This window comes from Mirounga leonina, unplaced genomic scaffold (genome assembly GCF_011800145.1).
Source record: "Mirounga leonina isolate KUSES-001 unplaced genomic scaffold, KU_Mleo_1.0 Mir_239, whole genome shotgun sequence".
Taxonomy (NCBI): Eukaryota; Metazoa; Chordata; class Mammalia; order Carnivora; family Phocidae; genus Mirounga; species Mirounga leonina.
Window position 1 is genome coordinate 854,125 of NW_023270624.1, and position 18,844 is coordinate 872,968.

Here is an 18,844-nt window from a genome sequence, read left to right on the forward strand (position 1 = left end):
CTATAAAGGTTGTCATATGTGGTCTGGCCACAGTCCGTTTGTAAATCCATCCTCTCATTTTTTTTTAAGATTTTATTTATTTATTTGAGAGAACCACAAGAAAGCGATTACGGGGCGGCGGGGGTGGGGGAGAGACGGAGAATGGGGGCTGGATCTTAGGACCCCAGGATCATGATCTGAGCAGACGTCAGTTGCTTAACCGACTGAGCCACCCAGGAGCCAGCCCCTCAAACAATTTTTTAAACTAATTTGTTTTTTTCTCATATAGGCTACTGTGCAAAATTTGGAAAATATAAACAATTTTAAATCCTCTATAACCGTAAACCCTCCACCCCGCTCCTGGAAATAAATAATGCCTGGTTTTACCTAACTCAAATTACGTGCTCTTTGTAACTTCTCTGTTTTCCATCAATACACATGCCGGCATTTGCACGTCGGACTCAGATTCTCTGTAATGGACCTGCGTGATGGCCCATTTTGGGTTACAGTAAGCAACCTTTTTTTTTTTTTAAGATTTTATTTATTTATTTGAGAGAGAGAATGAGAGAGAGAGAGCATGAGAGGGGGGAGGGTCAGAGGGAGAAGCAGGCTCCCCGCCGAGCAGGGAGCCCGATGCGGGACTCGATCCCGGGACTCCAGGATCACGACCTGAGCTGAAGGCAGTCGCTTAACCAACTGAGCCACCCAGGCGCCCGCGACCATGCTTTAGCACGTCTATTTCCATTTTCCTGTTATACGTCAGTGAACACTCGTACACAAATGATAAATCTGGGTGAGTCAGATTATTTTCTTAGTGTAGGGTAACTGCCAGATCGTCTTCCGTAATGGTTTTTCCATCTGACCCTTCTCCCAGAATCCGGCAAGAAGGGTTCCTCTCCCACATCCTTGTCAGGATCCGGTGTTGTAACGCTAACAAGATGGCGTTAGGGTGCGTCCCAGAGCGGCTGGGACAGAAGGGCTCCTGCCCCCCAACTTTCCAGAGTGGGTCGCCGTGGGGCTTCCCCGGGGGGGGGGGGGGGGGCTGGTTTCGTTCACAGCCGCTTCTCGTCTCCGGGAAGCGTGGGGCTGGTGAGCCAGCCCCCCGGGATCCTGGATGCCGCAGCCCTCGGGGTGCAGGCTCAATGGCTACCAAAGGCCGCCTCCGCCCAGAGGTCCCACGAATTCCAACCCCGAGCCCCAGGGGCTGGGCCGGGGCGGGGAGGCGCCCTCCCGCTCCCTGTCTGCGACCAGAAGCAGCAGAGGGAACGGCGCGGGCAAAGGCCGGACCCGGAGCCGCGGCTGGACGACCTGCCCTTGCAACTTCAGTCTTCCCAGCGAGCCGCAGCGGAGACGCGGGCTTAGGAAGAGACGGGGGCCGGCCCGGCCCAGACAGCAAGTCGGTGACCTGGCTGACGCAAACCCCAGCAATGCCGCTGAGCTCCCGGGTCACGGCCACAGGTACCCCCAACGAACCGCCGAGACGGTCGGCGGGCTAGAGAGGCCCGAACGCCTCAGTGGGAGGGGGCGGAGCGGGGGCGGGCCGAAGCGCAGAGCGCACGCGCACGCGAGGCGGCGCCGGGGTCTGGAGGACGGGGAACGCGTGCGGGAGACGACGCCGGGGCGGACAGGAGCGCAGCGCGCATGCGCAGCGGCGACGGGGTCCGCCATGGCACCCTCACAGCGGGTGCGGGTGCTGCGCTGCTGTAGTTGTCGCCTCTTCCAGGCGCACCAGGTGGGGTGGGCACCGGCCTCCCCCTCCTCCGGGCGCGGGGAGGGCGGGCAGGATTTGGCGGGGCCGCGGGGGGCCGGGCCTCCTCCCGGTGCCTTGCCCCCAGGCGCGGGCGCCGTCCCGTGCGGTTGCTTGGGTCTCCCTGACGCCCGGACTCGTGACGTTGACTGGCTCCGAGGACTGGGTTTTGATACCTCTTCATAACGTCGTTCAGGGCTTTTTTAAAGGTTTTGGCATGGTGGTTGTAAGATTCGTAGAAACCAGGGGGCATGGTTTCTGCGGAGCCGGCCTCGTGACCTCTTGCAGATAGTTGGGAAAAGCAGGTTGAGGATAGCCTCTCCCAACGCGGCTCTTTCTTAATTTAGCTCCTAGGGAGATGACAGTTTTTAAAACTGAGACACGACTGGGCGTGCCTTGTGCACCCCTTCGCTCTGCGGTGTCTCCATGCTCGTGATGAGGGACTGTTCCGCTGACGGTAAACAGCCCGTGCATGGAGTGTTTTGAACAGGATAATCGGTATCTCCAAAACGTACTGCTTCCCTGACTTTCAAGACGCAAGATAGGGGAAGTCACTTAGCCTGTTATCCTGGATTGCATTTCATCTTTCTGCTTGATGTCACCTAACAGTGCCGTCGAGCGAATCTACTTCTGACAGTTCTCTCTTCCCCCTAGTTACCTGCTTATCTGCTGTGCCCTGAAAAGGAATAACATCCACCTTCTTCAAAATGAATGTTTAAAAAAAAGTCAGATGCTGAATATGCACCTGTAAGCTTACTGAGACCCTAAGGGCTATTTGGGGGCTCAGAAATTGTTTTTACTTACTTCACTTTTTGGACTGTGTTTTAGGAGTTGAGATTAAATGGATATCATTTCCATTTTTTAATTATTATACATATGTAGTACGCACTCAACGGTCATTTTCAACTATGAAAAGTGATTTGAAACTAAAGGGAGAAAAGAGTTAACAGTAATTGCAGATGTGACAATTTCACACATCCCATTTAATCTCAACAACCTCTGGATTAGGTATCTATCATTCTCATTTTACAGAGATGAGAATACAGAAATCCAGAGAAGTCAAGTGGTCTAATAATAAATGGCAGATCCAGGGTTGTCTGACTGCAAAGATCCTGTTAGCCCATACTGTCTCTCCAGACTCCAGACCCCCAGAGCTAGCCAGTTACTGCGTGTCCTTCCAGACCTTTTTTTTAAATAAGTGCATTTCTTACTTGCAGATATACCCAAAGAAAGCAGTGTTTTTATGGTGCTTGAAGTTGGATGCTAGAGAATTAGAATTGCTGAATCGTAGGATATGCCCACATAAATTTGTAGCAGGTGCTTTAGGTGCTGCTGTCCTTAGAATCCTTTTGGGTACTTCACCAAAAAAACTGATGGTTTTTGTATTATGATCATACTCATATTAATTTTGATAAATCAACCCAGGCATCTTTTTGATGTTAAGCATGCTACTTCATTCCATCTTTTTAAGCAACTTTGTGTCCTTTGATAACATTTTCTTTGTTGCTGTTTTAAATGGACTCTTCCATTACCTTTTCTAACTAGGTATTTGCTTATATAAAGGCTCTATTAACTTTTGAAGCTATATTAACTTTGTACTCAGCCCCGCTATATTAAATTATCTTACTGTTTTTAGTAGTTTTGCGTTTGATTTTCTTGAGTTTTCCGGTAAAAAAAAAAATCATATCTATAATGATAATTTTTTTCCTCTTCTCCAGTTTTCATACCTCTTATTACTTTTTCTTTTCCGATTTCATTGGCAGAAAAACAACAATAGTTGAATAGTAATGGGGATTTTTCAGCTTGTTCTTGATTTTCATGGGTGTGCTGGTAGTGATTTTCCAGTTTTAGAGCTGAATGTAAGGTATTTTTTCATGTTAAGAGAGAACCCATCTAGTTAAATTTATCAAGAATCGAAATTAAATGTTGTGGAAGTAGTAGAAATCTACTTGACTTTGTTTCATATGGATAGGCAGTTTTCCCAGCATCATTTATTGGTCTGTTTTTTTACTCCTAAAATGCCACTTTTATAATATACTAGGTTTTTTACATATATGTTGCTTGTTTTTAGACTTCTGTGCTTCTCCATTGATCTTTTAAAATCATTATTTTTGATTCAGCGCCACCTGTTATAAATAATCATCTAAGCCAAATTTCTGGAATTTGATTGTAGGAGAAAAAGAGTCTCAAGTGGACATGCAAAGCTTGTGGAGAGAAGCAGTCATTTTTGCGGGTGAGTCCTGAGAAACAGGGCATCTAACAGCCCTGCAGAAGCGTGTTTCTGTGGAGTCCCAGCATTCCAGTATTGGGAACGAGTGCCCTAGATCTAGAACTTTTGCCCCCTGGGTTCCTGTTCCTTCAGGAAGTGAAATGGATGGAGCAGTGGCTGGAAAGTTACCTTCATTGTTTATTCAGTCAGCAAGTATTTATTTATTTATTTATTTTTTAAGATTTTATTTATTTATTTGAGAGAGAAAGAATGAGACAGAGAGAGCATGAGAGGGGGGAGGGTCAGAGGGAGAAGCAGACTCCCTGCCGAGCAGGGAGCCCGATGCGGGACTCGATCCCGGGACTCCAGGATCATGACCTGAGCCGAAGGCAGTCGCTTAACCAACTGAGCCACCCAGGCGCCCAGTCAGCAAGTATTTATTGAGGACTTTCTGTGTGCAGGCACAGAAGAAACAAGGGAGGGCAAAGCTTTGTCATTCTTGCCCTCACAGATGTGCTTCACATAGAAGAGAAACTGATGCACACTTAAGCAGGTCACTTAAAACTAGACTGAGCAAATGCAAGGAAAGTGCAGGGCCTGTAAGGAGATGACCAGGCAGTGAGACCCAGCCGGATGGGTGCGTGTGGGTGCGTGTTGCTGCGTGCAGCGTGTGGGCGAGGTGGGCTCAGGAAGCGGAGGCCATCGGGAGACACTCGAGAGAGAGTGTATGGACTGAAGGAAGCTCAGGGGAAAAGCTCTTATTGAGGCCACTTCAGTTCTTTTCAAGTGGGTACCTGTTGTTCCGCCTCATCTCTTTACACCCACAAGCTGTCCTGCACCCTTTGCCTCACTGAGCCCCTCACTCACCTTCTCCGGCCCTTGATGCCACTTCTCCCACCTTAGCTCCTCGTTCTTCTCCTTCAGCTATAAAGCCTTTCCTTTCAGACCCTGAAACAATCCAGACATGCTGCACTCTGACGGCCTCTGTGCTCATTGTTGGGTCTTCCCCTAGCTCTTCTCATTATCCTGATTTAGATATTCTATCTGAGTGTGTTTACGTGAGTATTGTTTATCTCATGGAAGATCCATGAGAGCAGAAGCTTTGCCTGGTTTGTTCACTGATACACCCTCTCATGTAGCACAGTGCCTGGCACAGTAAGTGTTCGCCCAGTAAAGATTTGTTGAATCAGGAATGACCAATCCCACAGTGATTGGCATTTAGGTCGGTTTTCGTTTTCATTGTTACGAACTCTGCAGTGCAGCTTCCTACAAAGACCTCTTTCTTCACTAGGCCAATTATTTCCTTAGGACAAATTCCTAGAAGTTAAATTGCTATTTCAAAGTAATCTTTTTTTTTTTTTTTTAAAGATTTTATTTATTTGAGAGAGAGAGAATGAGAGACAGAGAGCACGAGAGGGAAGGGGATCAGAGGGAGAAGCAGACCCCCCGCTGAGCGGGGAGCCCAATGCGGGACTCGATCCTGGGACTCCAGGATCATGATCTGAGCTGAAGGCAGTCGCTTAACCAACTGAGCCACCCAGGCGCCCCTCAAAGTAATCTTTTGACCAAAGTTCTTTTAGTTGCAAATAGTGGAAAAAAAAAACAAACCTACTTCAGAATGGCTTCAACAAAATTAAAAAAAAAAAAAAAAAGGTACTGGCAAGGTAATGGGGTATCTTGGGGAATGCAAGGGGGGGTTTCATCCCAGAGCCCTTGAAGGACCAGCCCCGAGAACTGCAAAGCTGCGGACAATGCAAGCATCATTTTTTCTTCCCCTTCTTTCCCTGCACCCAGGTTCTCCCTACATCTTCCTTCCCCTCTTCCTGCCCCTCCTTCCCTTCCTTTCTCTCCCCCCAGATAGTTCGCAGACTCCACCCACAGAGCACAGACTCTCACTTCAAGCCAACTAGAATAGCTGAGTCCCAATTAATAAACTGGGAGAAGCGATCTGATTGGCCCTGTTGACCCAGATGTCCACATCTGGTTGAGCCAACTGGGACGGTGGGAGTAGGGAGGATCACATCATTGGTCAGCAGTACAGCTGCTGAGACCCACCCCGAGATTGGGTTTCCGAGGACAGGGAGCTGGCTCGTGAGCTAGTGACTGCTGCTTGTTTTTCACGTCAGCATATATTTCTAAATTCTCCAGGAGGGGGCTCTGCTTTCCTCTCGCACCTCCGTGCATGTGCAGTGGTGCCTGGCTTACGGTGGACTAGGCCACAGTGACAAATAGACAACAAAACGGTGGTAGCCTCACACAACACAGATCGTCTCTCTTGCTCTTGTAACAGTCCTGGGAGGGATTGAGATCCACAGGGCGGCCGTCCTTGGTGCGGTCATTCAGGGACCCAGGCCCCCTTCATCTGGAGGTTCTGTTACTCCCCGAGGCCCGTCTCCTGCTGCCTGCAGCCACTGAAGGGTAAGAGCAGGAAGGAGCTACACAGGAGGCTTCTAGGGGTCAGGCCTGGAAGTGGCTCACATCCCATTAGAAAGAACGTCTCATGGCCACCTCCAACTGCAAGGAAGACTGGAAAACGTCATCCAGTTTGTGCCCAGATGAGGGGAGAAGGATATTAGCATTCGGCTGCGGTCCCTGCCGTGCTGGCGAGCACACAGCCTGCCATTTATGCCAGATGTCAAGTAGCGTCTGGCAAAGCTTTGTCATTCCATTCTTCAGTTCCTCTCTCCTATTCTCACTTGCACTTGCCCCAGCTGGGCTTTTATTCCCCACAGTGCAGTAAAATGGCTCCTGTCAAAGTCAGTGGTGCTCTCCATTTGCTAAAAACAGTAGGGACTTCTCAGGTCTCCAGAGACTTGACCTATTGGCAGCGTCTGTTACAGTTTGTCATTTCCTCCACCTCAAACACTGTGTTCACTTGGACTTCCAGTAATCCCATTCCTGGTTCTCCTGCTGTCTTTCTGGCTGTGTTTCAGTCCTCTTGGCTAGCTTTTTCCCGTCTCGCCACCTTCTAAACATGAGAATTGCTCTGGTGCTAAGTTTGTTGGCCTCACTCCCTTAGTGGTCTGAGTGGAGATCATCCGACAGTTCTGGGATGTCTGTCTCAGACCCCAGGCCCAGCCCTGAACCGCCCATTGAGCTCTCTACGGGTTCTCTGACAGGCATCCAGAACCCCCCTTTCCAAACAGAAGGCCTCGCCTCCCCCCACCCACCTGCTCTCCCACAGTCCTCCTGGTCACATACGTGCCAAGTCCCTTGTTAGTTGTTTGGGCTAAAAACCTCGAAGTCATCCGTGACTCCTTTTTTTTAAACACTCTTCCTCCAGTCCATCAGCTCTATGAGGCTGCACCCAGACTGACCATTTGTTACTACAGTGGTCTGGGCCACACCACGGTTGACAGCAGCCTCCTAACACCTGCCCTGTCGCTGCCCTACAGCCTGCCCGCAGCACCACAGCCCGAGTCCCGCTTCAGCGTGTGCGGGGCCAAGCCACTCTCCCCAGCCTTCCAGGTTAGAGCAAAATCCTGGTCCTACAGACAGGGCCAAGTGTGCCTGGTACAGAATGAAAATGGGAGGCCCCTTGTTCGAAAGCAGGAAAAAAAGCTGTGAAAAGTACTAAAATATTAAGCTTTTCCTTTCTTTCCTGGTTTCTCTTGACTTCTCATAATGTTTTTTATTTACTGTGGAATGTCTTCCTAAGTTAAGAAAAACCAATTTATTTTAAATTATTAGCATGAATTTACCATTGGTATTGTGCAACACCAGTTTAAAATGCGAAGAGCGTGTAGTCCATGTGCAGAATAATACAAGAGCATTTACTATATATGCAGGATCATCTAAATTGCCCTACTTGTATTTTGGAGCTCATACATGCCTGTGTATTTCATCGTTACCAGGACAGTGGAAATGCTGCACAAAATTAATTCAGCTTTTTTCTACTTATTAATATGCACACTCTCTCCCCACACTATCCCCCATCAGCTCCCTGATGCGTAAGGAAGGACTGAAAGGGAAAGGAACAAGGGTCTCCCTGCCTTGCCTTTTCCTTCCATGTCATCGTTTTCAGTATAAGTGATCAGCTGTTCTAGGCAAATAACAGGAATAAAAAAAAGATATGATAGTTCCTTGGTTGTTCGTGTGTGTTTAGAACACCCTTTTCTCTGCATCTGAAGCAAGCTCTTGTTCTGTGGAAAGCCTGGCCTCTCAGGCTGTGGGTGCCTCCACCTACTCAGGTGTAGATGGCAAACACTCAGCGTCTGGACTCCGACTCTCCATGAATAGTCGCACTTGTTTGTGGTGAGTCCACTGGAATCCTGTGCTCCTGGGTCATTGAGCATGCTGTATGCAAATGGTGCAGCAAGGAACAATGGACATGTGTAGAGTGTATATCCCTGCTTACAGACATGACCCATTGTCCCATCAGACTTCACTTACACAAGTTCAAAGGTAAGATTATTAAGAATTTCAAATAAAAAATTAAACAAAAAAATGTTTTCAAGATGGCAGCAACAGAACAGGTCTTGTGCCCGTGAGCCTGACTGCCTGTGGTTGGGACTACACTCAAACCTCATCTTGTACCATTTTCCCCCAGTCCACTCAGCTCTAGCCATGTGGCCTCCTTACAGTTCCCCCAAAATGCCAGGCTCAGTGTCCTTGCTCTCATGCCCGTTTCATTGCTTCTGCCAGATGCTTTCCCCCAGGTATCTACATGGCTTCAGCCCTCATATCTTGCTATTTTGTGCTCAAATGTCACCTTAGTGATCTAGTCCCTGAAAACCCTATATAAAATTGTCTACTCTGTCCCCACTGTACACCTTTCATTGCCTTATTTTCCTGGGTGGTTCTTCTCATCATCTGATGGCCACATAGTTATATGTTTATATAATATATAGAATGTACACTCCACAATGACAGTGATTTTTGTCCACTCTTGTATTGTATTGTCCTTACCTAGTTCAGGGGCCTGGCACATAACAGGTGTGTGATAAATATTGTTAGACAAATAAGCGACTGCTAAGTGAAAAAAAAAAAAAGTACTTCGTTTTACTTTATGTTCCTTTGCTCATCAGTGAATACTAAGTATCCTATTGTATGTTTATTGGTGGTTCGTGTTACTTCTCTTCCACATTTTTTTTTTTTTTTTAAGATTTTATTTATTTGACACAGAGAGAGAAAGCACAAGTAGGCAGAGAGGCAGGCAGAGAGAGAGAGGGAGAAGCAGGCTCTCCACTGAGCAGGGAGCCGGACGTGGGCCTCGATCCCAAGACCCAGGGATCATGACCTGAGCCAAAGGCAGCCGCTTAACCGACTGAGCCACCCAGGTGCCCCTCTCTTCCACATTTCTTATTCACATTCATTAACCATTTAGTGTGGGGCTTGGTTGGGGCTGAGTGTGTCTTTGATATGTAGAGTTCTGAGTGCTAGAAGGACAGCCAGATAGCCAAGAACTATTAGTCCCTGAGACTGTTAGTTTGTAAATAAATTACTCCAGAAACAGTGGTCAGTCATCAGGATTTCTGCTTCTGGGCCTTGCAAAGGACAGCGTTCCCCTTCCTGAGGTACATCACTAACGGATCTGTTTCTCAGCATTTTTGTCAACACTTTTTAAACTTACTTAATTTTTTGTTTTTCAGACTTATGGTGAGGGCTCTGGTGCTGACTGTAGACGCCATGTCCAAAAATTAAATCTGCTGCAGGGACAGATTTCAGAGATGTCACCCAGGTACAGTTGTTTGAGAAGGGCATGGTTATCTTGTCTTGCCCTGTGTTCCCCTTGAGTGGTTAGTAGAAATAGAAGATGAAGAAATCCCTTAGATTTCCGTATGGTGATTAGTTCCCCTGAGTGGTCTTCCCACTGAAAATAACTAAAAATGCTAACTAGAGTATTTTGTACACTGATGAAATGGCAAGGAAGTCAGCGAAATATCAGAAGTCAAAAATAAAGCAAAAGCCAAAATCCAGAGAGTAAGCTGCTCCGGAGCTTCCATTTAGATGGCTGAGAAGGGTGCAGGAGACAAAGACAAGGCCTAGGGCCTGATCAGTGTGGGAGGGTCAGTAGGAGACCGCCACAGAAAGCAGAGTCCCCAAAATACTACACCCTCGGTGGATGAACAAATGAACTAGAAATGCACCCTCTCTGCAGCAGGGAGCATGTTGACCTTGGCATTGGCTAAGAAAGGGAACTCTCTCTCTAGGGTTTTATAAACACAAGAAAGCTGTCACATGGCTTTTCAGCCTTTTACATGCACTGTGTGAAAAGCCTCAAGCTGAGGATTTTTAAATTGTCCAAGGAAGCAAAGGTAAATGCAACTCCTCTGGAGCATACATCTTCAACCCAGGCCTGAGAGAATTTCCACAGATAAAGTTCCAAGAAGCATCTACTCAGAGTTAAAAATCATTAAACACTCAAGGAGATATGTCACCATGAGCAAAAGACAACAGAAACAACAGAAAAGTGAGACACACAAGACTTCAGAGTACAGAATGTATATTTAATAGATTTAATGTGATAAAAGACAGGGTTGGTAATTTAAAAAGCAAAGGACTTCAGGCCACCTGTCTGGCTCAATCAGTACAGCATGCAACTCTTGATCTCAGGGTCATGAATTCAAGCCCCACACTGGGGGTAGAGTACAAGAAAAAGAAGAAGAAGAAGAAGTAAAGGACTTTTAAAAATGACCATGTGGGTTTAACGAACCAAAAAGAGTTTGTAGAAATGAAAAACATAATCATTGAAATTAAAAATTCAGTGGACAGGTTAAGCATTAAATGTAGCTGAAGAGAGAATCAGTGAAATGGAAGTTAAATCTGAAGAAAGTATTTACAATGCAGCACAGAAATAAAAACATGGAAAATGTGAGTTGAGAAACATGGAAGCTACAGGAAGAGTTCCAGCAAGAGAGAATAAAGAAAGTGGGGCAAAGGCAATATATGGAGAGAAAAGACCAGAGCGTTTTCCAGAATCAAAGGCTTACATTCTTAGATTTAAGAAACAATAAATCTCAAACTGGATAAAGTCGTTATTTTCTTTGCAAACAACGTGGTTGTGTATATAGGAAATCCTAACCAGCCTATACAAATGCTACTAGAGCTAATATTCTACCAAGATCACAAGGATACAAAGTCAACATACAGGAGTGCATGGGTGGCTCAGTCGGTTAAGTGTTTGACTTCAGCTCAGGTCATGATCTCAGGGTCCTGGGATTGAGCTCACGTAGGGCTCCTTGCTCAGTGGGCAGTCTGCTTCTCTCTCCCCTTCGTATAAATAAATTCTAAAAAAGTCAACATACAGAATTAAATTATTTCTATATAAATGCTATGAGCAGTTGGAAATGATTTTTCAAATACCATTTAGAACAGCATCAAAAAATTAGATACTTAGGGATAAATGCAACAAAAAATATGCAAGATCTGTTCAGTAAAACCTACAAAACATTGCTGAGAGAAATTAAAGAAGAGCTAAATTAATGAAGAGATATAACATGTTCATGGATTGGAAAACTCAGTATCATGACGATCTCAGTTTATCCGAAATTGGTAGAGACAACCTAATCCAAATCAAAATTCCAGTGGGCTTTTTTTTTTTTTTTGGTAGAAATTGACAAACTGATCCTAAAATTTATATAGAAATACAGGTACCTAGAATTATCAAGACAGTTTTGAAAAGAACAGAGCTGAAGGACTTCTACAGCCTGATTTCAAGATCTACTATAATGCTGCAGTAATTGAGACAATGCGATATTGGTGAAAGGCTAGACATACAGATAAATCAGAAGGTAAATGGATAAACTGGTATGTTCATACAGTGGAGCGCTGCAACACTGAAAACAACGTGGGCAAATCTCAAAAACACTGCTAAGTGAGAGAAGCCAGACACAAAAGACTACATGCTGTAGGGATCAGGGATTTTCTGGGGCAGAGGAGAATTGCCTCTAAAGACACATATGAGAACTTTTAGGGGTGATGAAAATTTTCCACATCTTGTCCATTATATCTCAAAATTTTTTTCCTAGATGTTGACTGGATGATAGTTTCAAAGATATCATTCATCAAAGCTCATCTAACTATACACTTAAATTTTAGTTTATTTCATACCTTAAGTTAATTTTTAAGGTTAAAAAAAAATCTGCCCTTAGACACAGCAACATAATGAAATCACAGAACACAGAAGACAAAGGGAAGAGCTGAAAAGTAGCTGGAGAGAAGAGAGATCACCTACAAAGGAACAGCAGATGCCCAACTTCTCAGTGCTAACTTTATTTTTTTTTTTTTTTAAGATTTTATTTATTTTTTTGACAGAGAGAGACACAGTGAGAGAGGGAACACAAGGAGGGGGAGTGGGAGAGGGAGAAGCAGGCTCCCCACAGAGCAGGGAGCCCGATGCGGGGCTCGATCCCAGGACCCTGGGATCCTGACCTGAGCCGAAGGCAGATGCTCAACGACTGAGCCACCCAGCGCCCTTTCTGTGGTAACTTTAAAGCAAGAAGACAGACTGGTATCTTCAGACTGTTGCAAGCTGTCCTTTATTGATGGAGTTGAGTTCCTGAGTCAGAACGGTGAGCGGAGTTCTGGTCAGTAGCTGGTAGGACACCGCCCAAGTGAACGCCGGATTATCAACCAGGTGGCCAGGTAGGTGTTGCACGTGCATGCCCTCATTGCCTCTTGTGGCCTGTGAGGATCGATGACTTCTACATACGGATGAAGAAACTGAGGAATAGATGCCCACATCCGGTTGCCCACTAGAGAGAGTCCCCATTTGATGGTGCCACGTAACCACCCTGTTGGATGCGGGTGGGCGTGGCTTTGCGCCAACCTCCAGCCCTCGCATGGTACGTGTTCTCATGGCCAGTCAGTGCCAGTAGAGGCCATGGAGGCCCTGGCCCCCCACACTTCTGCATGTGGCGAGAGAGCCCTGCTGCCGTGGGGAGGCTGATGGAAGTCACCGTGACACACACAGTGCCTCTCCTCTCTCGCAAGAGTTGAGGTAGAACTCTAAGGACTTGTGTAACTGTGCAGTGGCAACTTGGCCAATGCTGACGGGAGGGACCCTGTGCTACGAGGCTTCAGCCAATGTTACTCTGTCTGTATCCCAGGCCCTCAGCAAGGCATGGGCACACGTCATCTCTTTCATCTTCATAGTCACCCACACCGTCTTGTCCCCATTTGTGGGTGAGGGAACTGGGGTACGTTGATGAACCCAAAGCCACACTGTGACAGTGACAGCCAGTCATTGGCAAAGCCAGGATGCAAACACGGGTCTGTCTAGGTGAAGAGTCAGCCCCTTCTGCCCTGTGTCGCCTTTCCCATTGATGGAGGGCTTGACCAGCCTAAATCTGAACAGCAAATGGTCCCCCCTCGCAGGCCCTTCTGAACTGTTTGAAGATCACCAGGTTACATCACAACAACAGACCTAAGATCCTAAGATCTCTGGAGCAGTCCTTGATATCCACTGTCAAGTATTCACATCCTGCTGTCCCCATCTCCTTGCCCTCCGTCTCCCTAGTGATTTCACTAAGGACACATGTACAATCTTTCACCAAGGTCTCTGGAAGAACCTGGAAATGTTGATGAAGAGGAAAATGCAGGGCCCGGGCAGGCTGAGCGTGGGAGTGCGCAGGTAAGTGTGTCCCAGAGGGGGTTCCATTTATTATTCATTTGTTGGTCTTTTGTGCAGCAAACGCGATCAATAATGGACACTTGGCTTAAAGCTGCAGGGAACACAAAAAGGAGTAAACCCATCCTTTTGTGAGGCAGGAGACAGCCATGCATAGCAGTAATTACAGGACTCTGAAAAGGGCGTTGTCTCTGGCTGGGAGAACTCCTCTGAACTTAGCTTGAACTTACCTCCCCGTGTTTCTCGCCTTGGCCCCGTCGCGCCCTGGGCACACCTCAGCTAGGGAAAGGATGCTCTGGCAGAGTACCTGGCTTTCGGGTTCCCTTTCTCCAGACCAAGCCTCCCGGCGGGGCTCACATCCAGTTTTCTGCCCCGGTGCCCAGTAATGTAGGTGTGTGTCGGAGCTTGAGTGACTGAGGTGACACCATGGGTACGTCCAAGGTGCCGTGGGTACGTGGAACACTGTGTCCTGCCAGGGCCGGGGCGGTGCGAGCAGCTGTCCGAGGCTCCCCACCCAGCTGAGGACAGAGCCTACCTCTGCTCACAGAAGCGCATTGGCAGTGCCCTCCCTCTCCCAGCTCTTCATATTGTATTGTAAACGGGAGCATTGCTCATACTCCACTCTACACAGCAGCTCTCACATGGTTGGCCCTATACGTTCAATTTGTCCACTGAGGGACTCCATTTTACATCGTCACGATTATGACAAGTCCTGGTTTGCACCCTGGAGTTTTCACTCATGTCGTTCTTGCATTGCTGTAGAGTTTGCAGTGATGCCCGTATCTACAGAATATAGTGGTGGTACCAAGTATTTACCCCATGATGATTGGGCATGTAGATTATTTCCAGATTTTTGCTACAGTGAGTATTCGCCATGATTTACCTCACTTTGTTGAGCATCTTTGTGCCTTTGCCTTCCTTTGGAACCCCTAGGTCGGGGAGCGTGGACATTTGGAAAGTTCCTTGATGAGTCGTGTCCAGCAGCTTTCCCAAGCTCTGTGCCAGTGTTCACGGTCCCCAGTGGTGCCTCAGGACGTCTGTCCCCCAGCCCCCCCCCCCCACCCGGCAAAATGCCTTTCCCAGGACCAGGGCGGATGTGGGTCCTGAGAATAAACTTACTCCCCAATCCCGTAGGAAAAACCTCAGTCCTCAGAGAACCGCTGGCTGAAGTATCTGGAAAGAGACTCGAAAGAGCTGGGGATAGAAAGAGGAGTGTGTTTCGAGAGACCGCCCTTGTGCAGGACAGAGAAGCCAGAGCCTCCCTTCAACACAGGCCTGCCTAGAAAAAGGTGCGGAGCCAGTCATCAATGCAGCCATCGCCCCACCCCCACGGTGCCTGCCGGCCGGGGGAGCAGCCTGGCTGGCGTTGGCCACCAGGGACCCGCACCACCAAGCCCTCCTTGGCCTTGCCAGGTGCCGGGTGCTGTCGTGCAGCAGTCAGGGTTGGGCGGGATGTCAGCATGGGCACCTTGTGACTGCGCACAAAGTGAAGTGTGGCCGGAGTAGCTGGTGGTTCTGGGAGCTTGTCGCCTGCTGCCGGGAAGACTGACCTTTTGTAGGTCTCTTCTCTAGACTTACTTTGCAGTTCAGTGAGTCTTCTGAGACATTACCTTCTCTAGATCCAGGGTGGCCCCTACAGGGCAAGTGAAAGTGACATTGGGAGGTAGATTCCAGTTCAAAATAAGAACTTTCTAGCAACTACAAGCTTGGGGCAGAGAAGCGTCCTGCCTTGGATGTTGTCGGGCAGCCTGCTGTTGGCAGTGGGTTAGAAGCTGAGCGGCCACCTGGGTGGGAAGCTGTGTGGGAGGACAAGGTCCCTACCTGTGCTGGGGTGACTGCCAGGTGTGGTGATGGGACTGGATTCTTGACAGTGCTTTCCCTCCACCAGGAAATGCAGCCAGAGCGCAGTCTGGCCTCCACACAGCCCCGATGTCCAGAACCTAAGTGATTCTGAAGTTACCTTGGAGCCCCAGAAGGTCAGTGATTGAGTGATTGAAGTGTTTCTCTTCTGGTCCCAGTAACCATGAAACACACATAGAATTGTTTACTACCCGAGTGTTTTCTCTGCTCTGACTTAAGCCAGCTCCTTTCTCTGGCCTGACCATTTCCCTGCCATGCTCAATCTCAGTGATGTGAGCTCCCGGGCAAAAGGACAGCTTGATGCCTTGGAATCAACCAAGGTTGACCAGTAGGGCTTTTCTGAGTCAGAACCCTTCTCTTCCCTCGACGTGGCGTGGCAGGTCTTTGTCAGACTGTCCAACATGGGACCTGCCCCGGACTTCTGAGGCGCTGTTCACAGCTTCACCTTCACTTACCCAGGTGTGTCCTTTCACACCGAGGCACTGTCTTCACCTAGGATCTGCTCTTGTTCTTTTTATTATTGTATGGTTGACATACGATGGCATATTAGGTTTTAGGTGTACAACATAGTGATTTAGCAACTCAGTACATGAATCAGTGCTCACCATGATGGTCCTTGTCCGTCAGCATACATTATTACAATATTATTGACTATATTTCCTATGCTATATTTTTCATCTCTTTGAACTTTGTGCCTCTTAATCCCTTTCATCTATTTTGCCCATCCCCTTGTACCCTTCCCAAGGACAATCACCAGTTCTCTGTATTTATGAGTTCCTTTTTTATGCCTGAGTGATATTCCATTATGTAGATATAGACCCCATCTTCTTTTTCCATTCACCCATCAGTGGACACTTGCGCTGCTTCCATATCTTGGCTATTACAAATAATGCGGCAGCAAATAGGCATAGATCGTTTCAAACTCGTGTTTTTGCTTTCCTTGGGTAAATATCCAGTAACGAAATTATTGGATCATATGGTTTTTCTATTTTTAATTTTTTGAAGAAACTCCATACAGTTTTCCACAATGGCTGCACCAATTCACATTCCCACCAACAGAGGACAAGAGTTCCCTTTTCTCCACATCTTCCCCAATACTTGTTATTTCTTATTTTTTTGATACTACCCATTCTGACAGGTGTGAGGTGATATCCCATTGTGGTTTTGATGTGTATTTCCCTGATGCTGAGTGATGTTGAGCCTCTTCTCATGTGTCTGTTAGCCATTGGTATGTCTTCTTTGGAAAAATTTCTATTTGGGTCCTCTGCCTGTTTTTTAATTGGATTATTTGGGTTTTTGGTGTTGAGTTGTAAGTTCTTTATATATTAAGGATATTAACCATCTTCAGATACATCATTTGTGAATACCTTTTTCCATTCAGTATGTTGCCTTTTCATTTTGTTAATGGCTTCCTTCACTGTGCAAAAGCTTTTTATTTTTATGTACTCCCAGTATTTTATTTTTGCTTTTGTTTCCCTTGCCTGAGGAGACATAACCATAAATACGTTGCCAAGGCCAATGTCCAACAGCTTACTGGCTATGTTTTTTCTTAGGAGTTTTATGGTTTCAGCTCTCACATTTAGGTCTTTAATCCATTTTGAGTTTATTTTTTTGTATAGTCTAAGAAAATGGTCCAGTTTCCTCACCATCTTTCTTGGAGAGACCATCTTTTCCCCATTGTATGTTCTTGCTTCCTTTGTCCTTGATTATCTGGCCATATAATCATGGGTTTAATTCTGAACTTTCTGTTATGTTCCATTGATCTAGGTGTCTGTTTTTGTGCCAGTACCATACTGTTTTGATTACAATACCTTTGTAGTATATCTTGAAATCTGGGATTATACCTCCAGGTTTTTTCTTTTGCAATTTAAGGATTATTTCTTCTAGTTCTGTGCAAAATACTATTGGTATTTTCATGTGGATTGCATTGAATTTCATAGATTGCTTAGGGTAGTATGGACATTTTAACAGCATTGATCCTTCCAATCCATGAGCATGGTTTATCTTTCCACTTGTTTGTGCCCTTTCAGTTTCTTTCATCAGTGTCTTACAGTTTTCAGAGTAAAGGCCTTTCACCTCCTTGGTTAAATTTATTCCTATGTATTTTATTCTTTTTTTTAAAAAAAAGATTTTATTTGCAAGAGGCAAGAAAGAGCACGAGCAGGGGTGGGGAGAGGAAGAAGCAGACTCCCCGCTGAGCAGGGATCCTGACACTGGGCTCAGTCCCAGGACCCCGGGATCATGACCTGAGCCAAAGGCAGACGCCTAACGACTGAGCCACCCAGGCGTCCCTTTTTGTTTTTTGGGGTTTTTTGGGTTTTTTTGCTATTTTATTATTAGTGTATAGAAACAAAATAGATTTCTATATATTCATTTTGTAACTTTACTGAATTCATTTATCAGTCCTAATAGTTTTTAGGTGGAGTCTTTAGGGTTTTCTATATAAAGTATCATGTCACCTGTAAACAGGGATGGTTTTACTTCTTCCTTCCCAATTTGGGTGCCTTTTATTTCTTTTCCTCATCTGATTGCTGTGATGGGACTTCTAGTACTGTGTTGAATAAAACCAGATGAAGGCAGGCCCCTAGTCTGCCGGCCCAAGAGCAGGGCAGTAGGTGGAACAGAGAGCGAGAAGTGTGGGAGCCCCGAGGTGGAGAGGAGGCAGCAGCAGTGCAGGCAGGGGGACCTTCCCTCCCATCCCTTGGTCCTGCCAGGACATGGTTCTCTTCTCTCGCTTCCATTGCAGGACCACGCTGGCCTGGCCGGGAAGGTCATGGAAGGCGGCAGCCACAAGGATGGGGGCACCGGGGAGCTTTCTGTTCCTCAGGGGGGTCCTCCACGTCCGGCCCCACAGCTAAGAGCCACGTCATCCAAGTGGGATCGCTTCCTTCTGCTGCCTGGAAATGGCCCACGTGTGGACACGGAGCCCCCAGTACCCCTGCACAGAGACCCCAGGCCAGCCGGGGCAGCACTGGCTGAGCAGGGGACCCCAAGGGAAGGGCGCCCCAGCAGGCCCCTCAGTGCACCCAAGCTTCCCTGGCCCACACACACTCTCACATCGGGGTCCCAGAGGCCCTGCGGAAAGCCCCCCGGACAGCCACAGGACACTGGTCCTCTGGCAAAGGGCAGGCCCACGGTCACAGGGGTACAAGAGCCCCCACTCGTGCGACTGTGTGACCTCTTTGAAACTGGTGAGGATTTTGAGGACGACCTGTGAACTGAAACTAGACAGTTACCGACACGGACACACGTTACATGAACCTTTCTCCCCTGGACCTCTCGGCCACTGCAAAGGGAGCTCCCTAATTAGCTTTTAAATAGGACTAGGGTTGGGGGGCACCTGGGAGGCTCAGTCCGTGAAGCGTCTGCCTTTCGGCTCAGGTCATGATCTCAGGGTCCTGGGACCGAACCCCGCATCGGGCTTCTTGCTCAGCGGGGGGAGTCTGCTTCTCCCTCTGCCCTTCCCACCTGCTTGTGC

The 18,844-nt window shown here is 47.3% G+C and overlaps 1 protein-coding gene across 2 annotated transcripts; it reads left to right on the forward strand.

Annotated features, from left to right (window-relative positions):
• Positions 1-1,248: 1,248 nt before the first annotated feature.
• MRNIP (MRN complex interacting protein) lies at positions 1,249-18,789 on the forward strand. 2 transcript variants are annotated; one of them, XM_035029382.1, is made up of 7 exons: positions 1,249-1,437; positions 3,900-3,959; positions 12,373-12,521; positions 13,254-13,509; positions 14,641-14,795; positions 15,395-15,482; positions 18,113-18,789. In XM_035029382.1, the coding sequence occupies exons 4-7, from the start codon at positions 13,414-13,416 to the stop codon at positions 18,581-18,583; spliced, it is 810 nt and encodes a 269-aa protein (XP_034885273.1). In that variant the 5' UTR covers positions 1,249-1,437; positions 3,900-3,959; positions 12,373-12,521; positions 13,254-13,413; the 3' UTR covers positions 18,584-18,789. The 2 variants fall into 2 exon arrangements, with proteins under 2 accessions (XP_034885273.1, XP_034885272.1); XM_035029381.1 differs by lacking the exons at positions 1,249-1,437; positions 12,373-12,521 and adding exons at positions 1,567-1,711; positions 9,527-9,615 and having other exon boundaries at positions 13,434-13,509.
• The last annotated feature ends 55 nt before the right edge of the window (positions 18,790-18,844 follow it).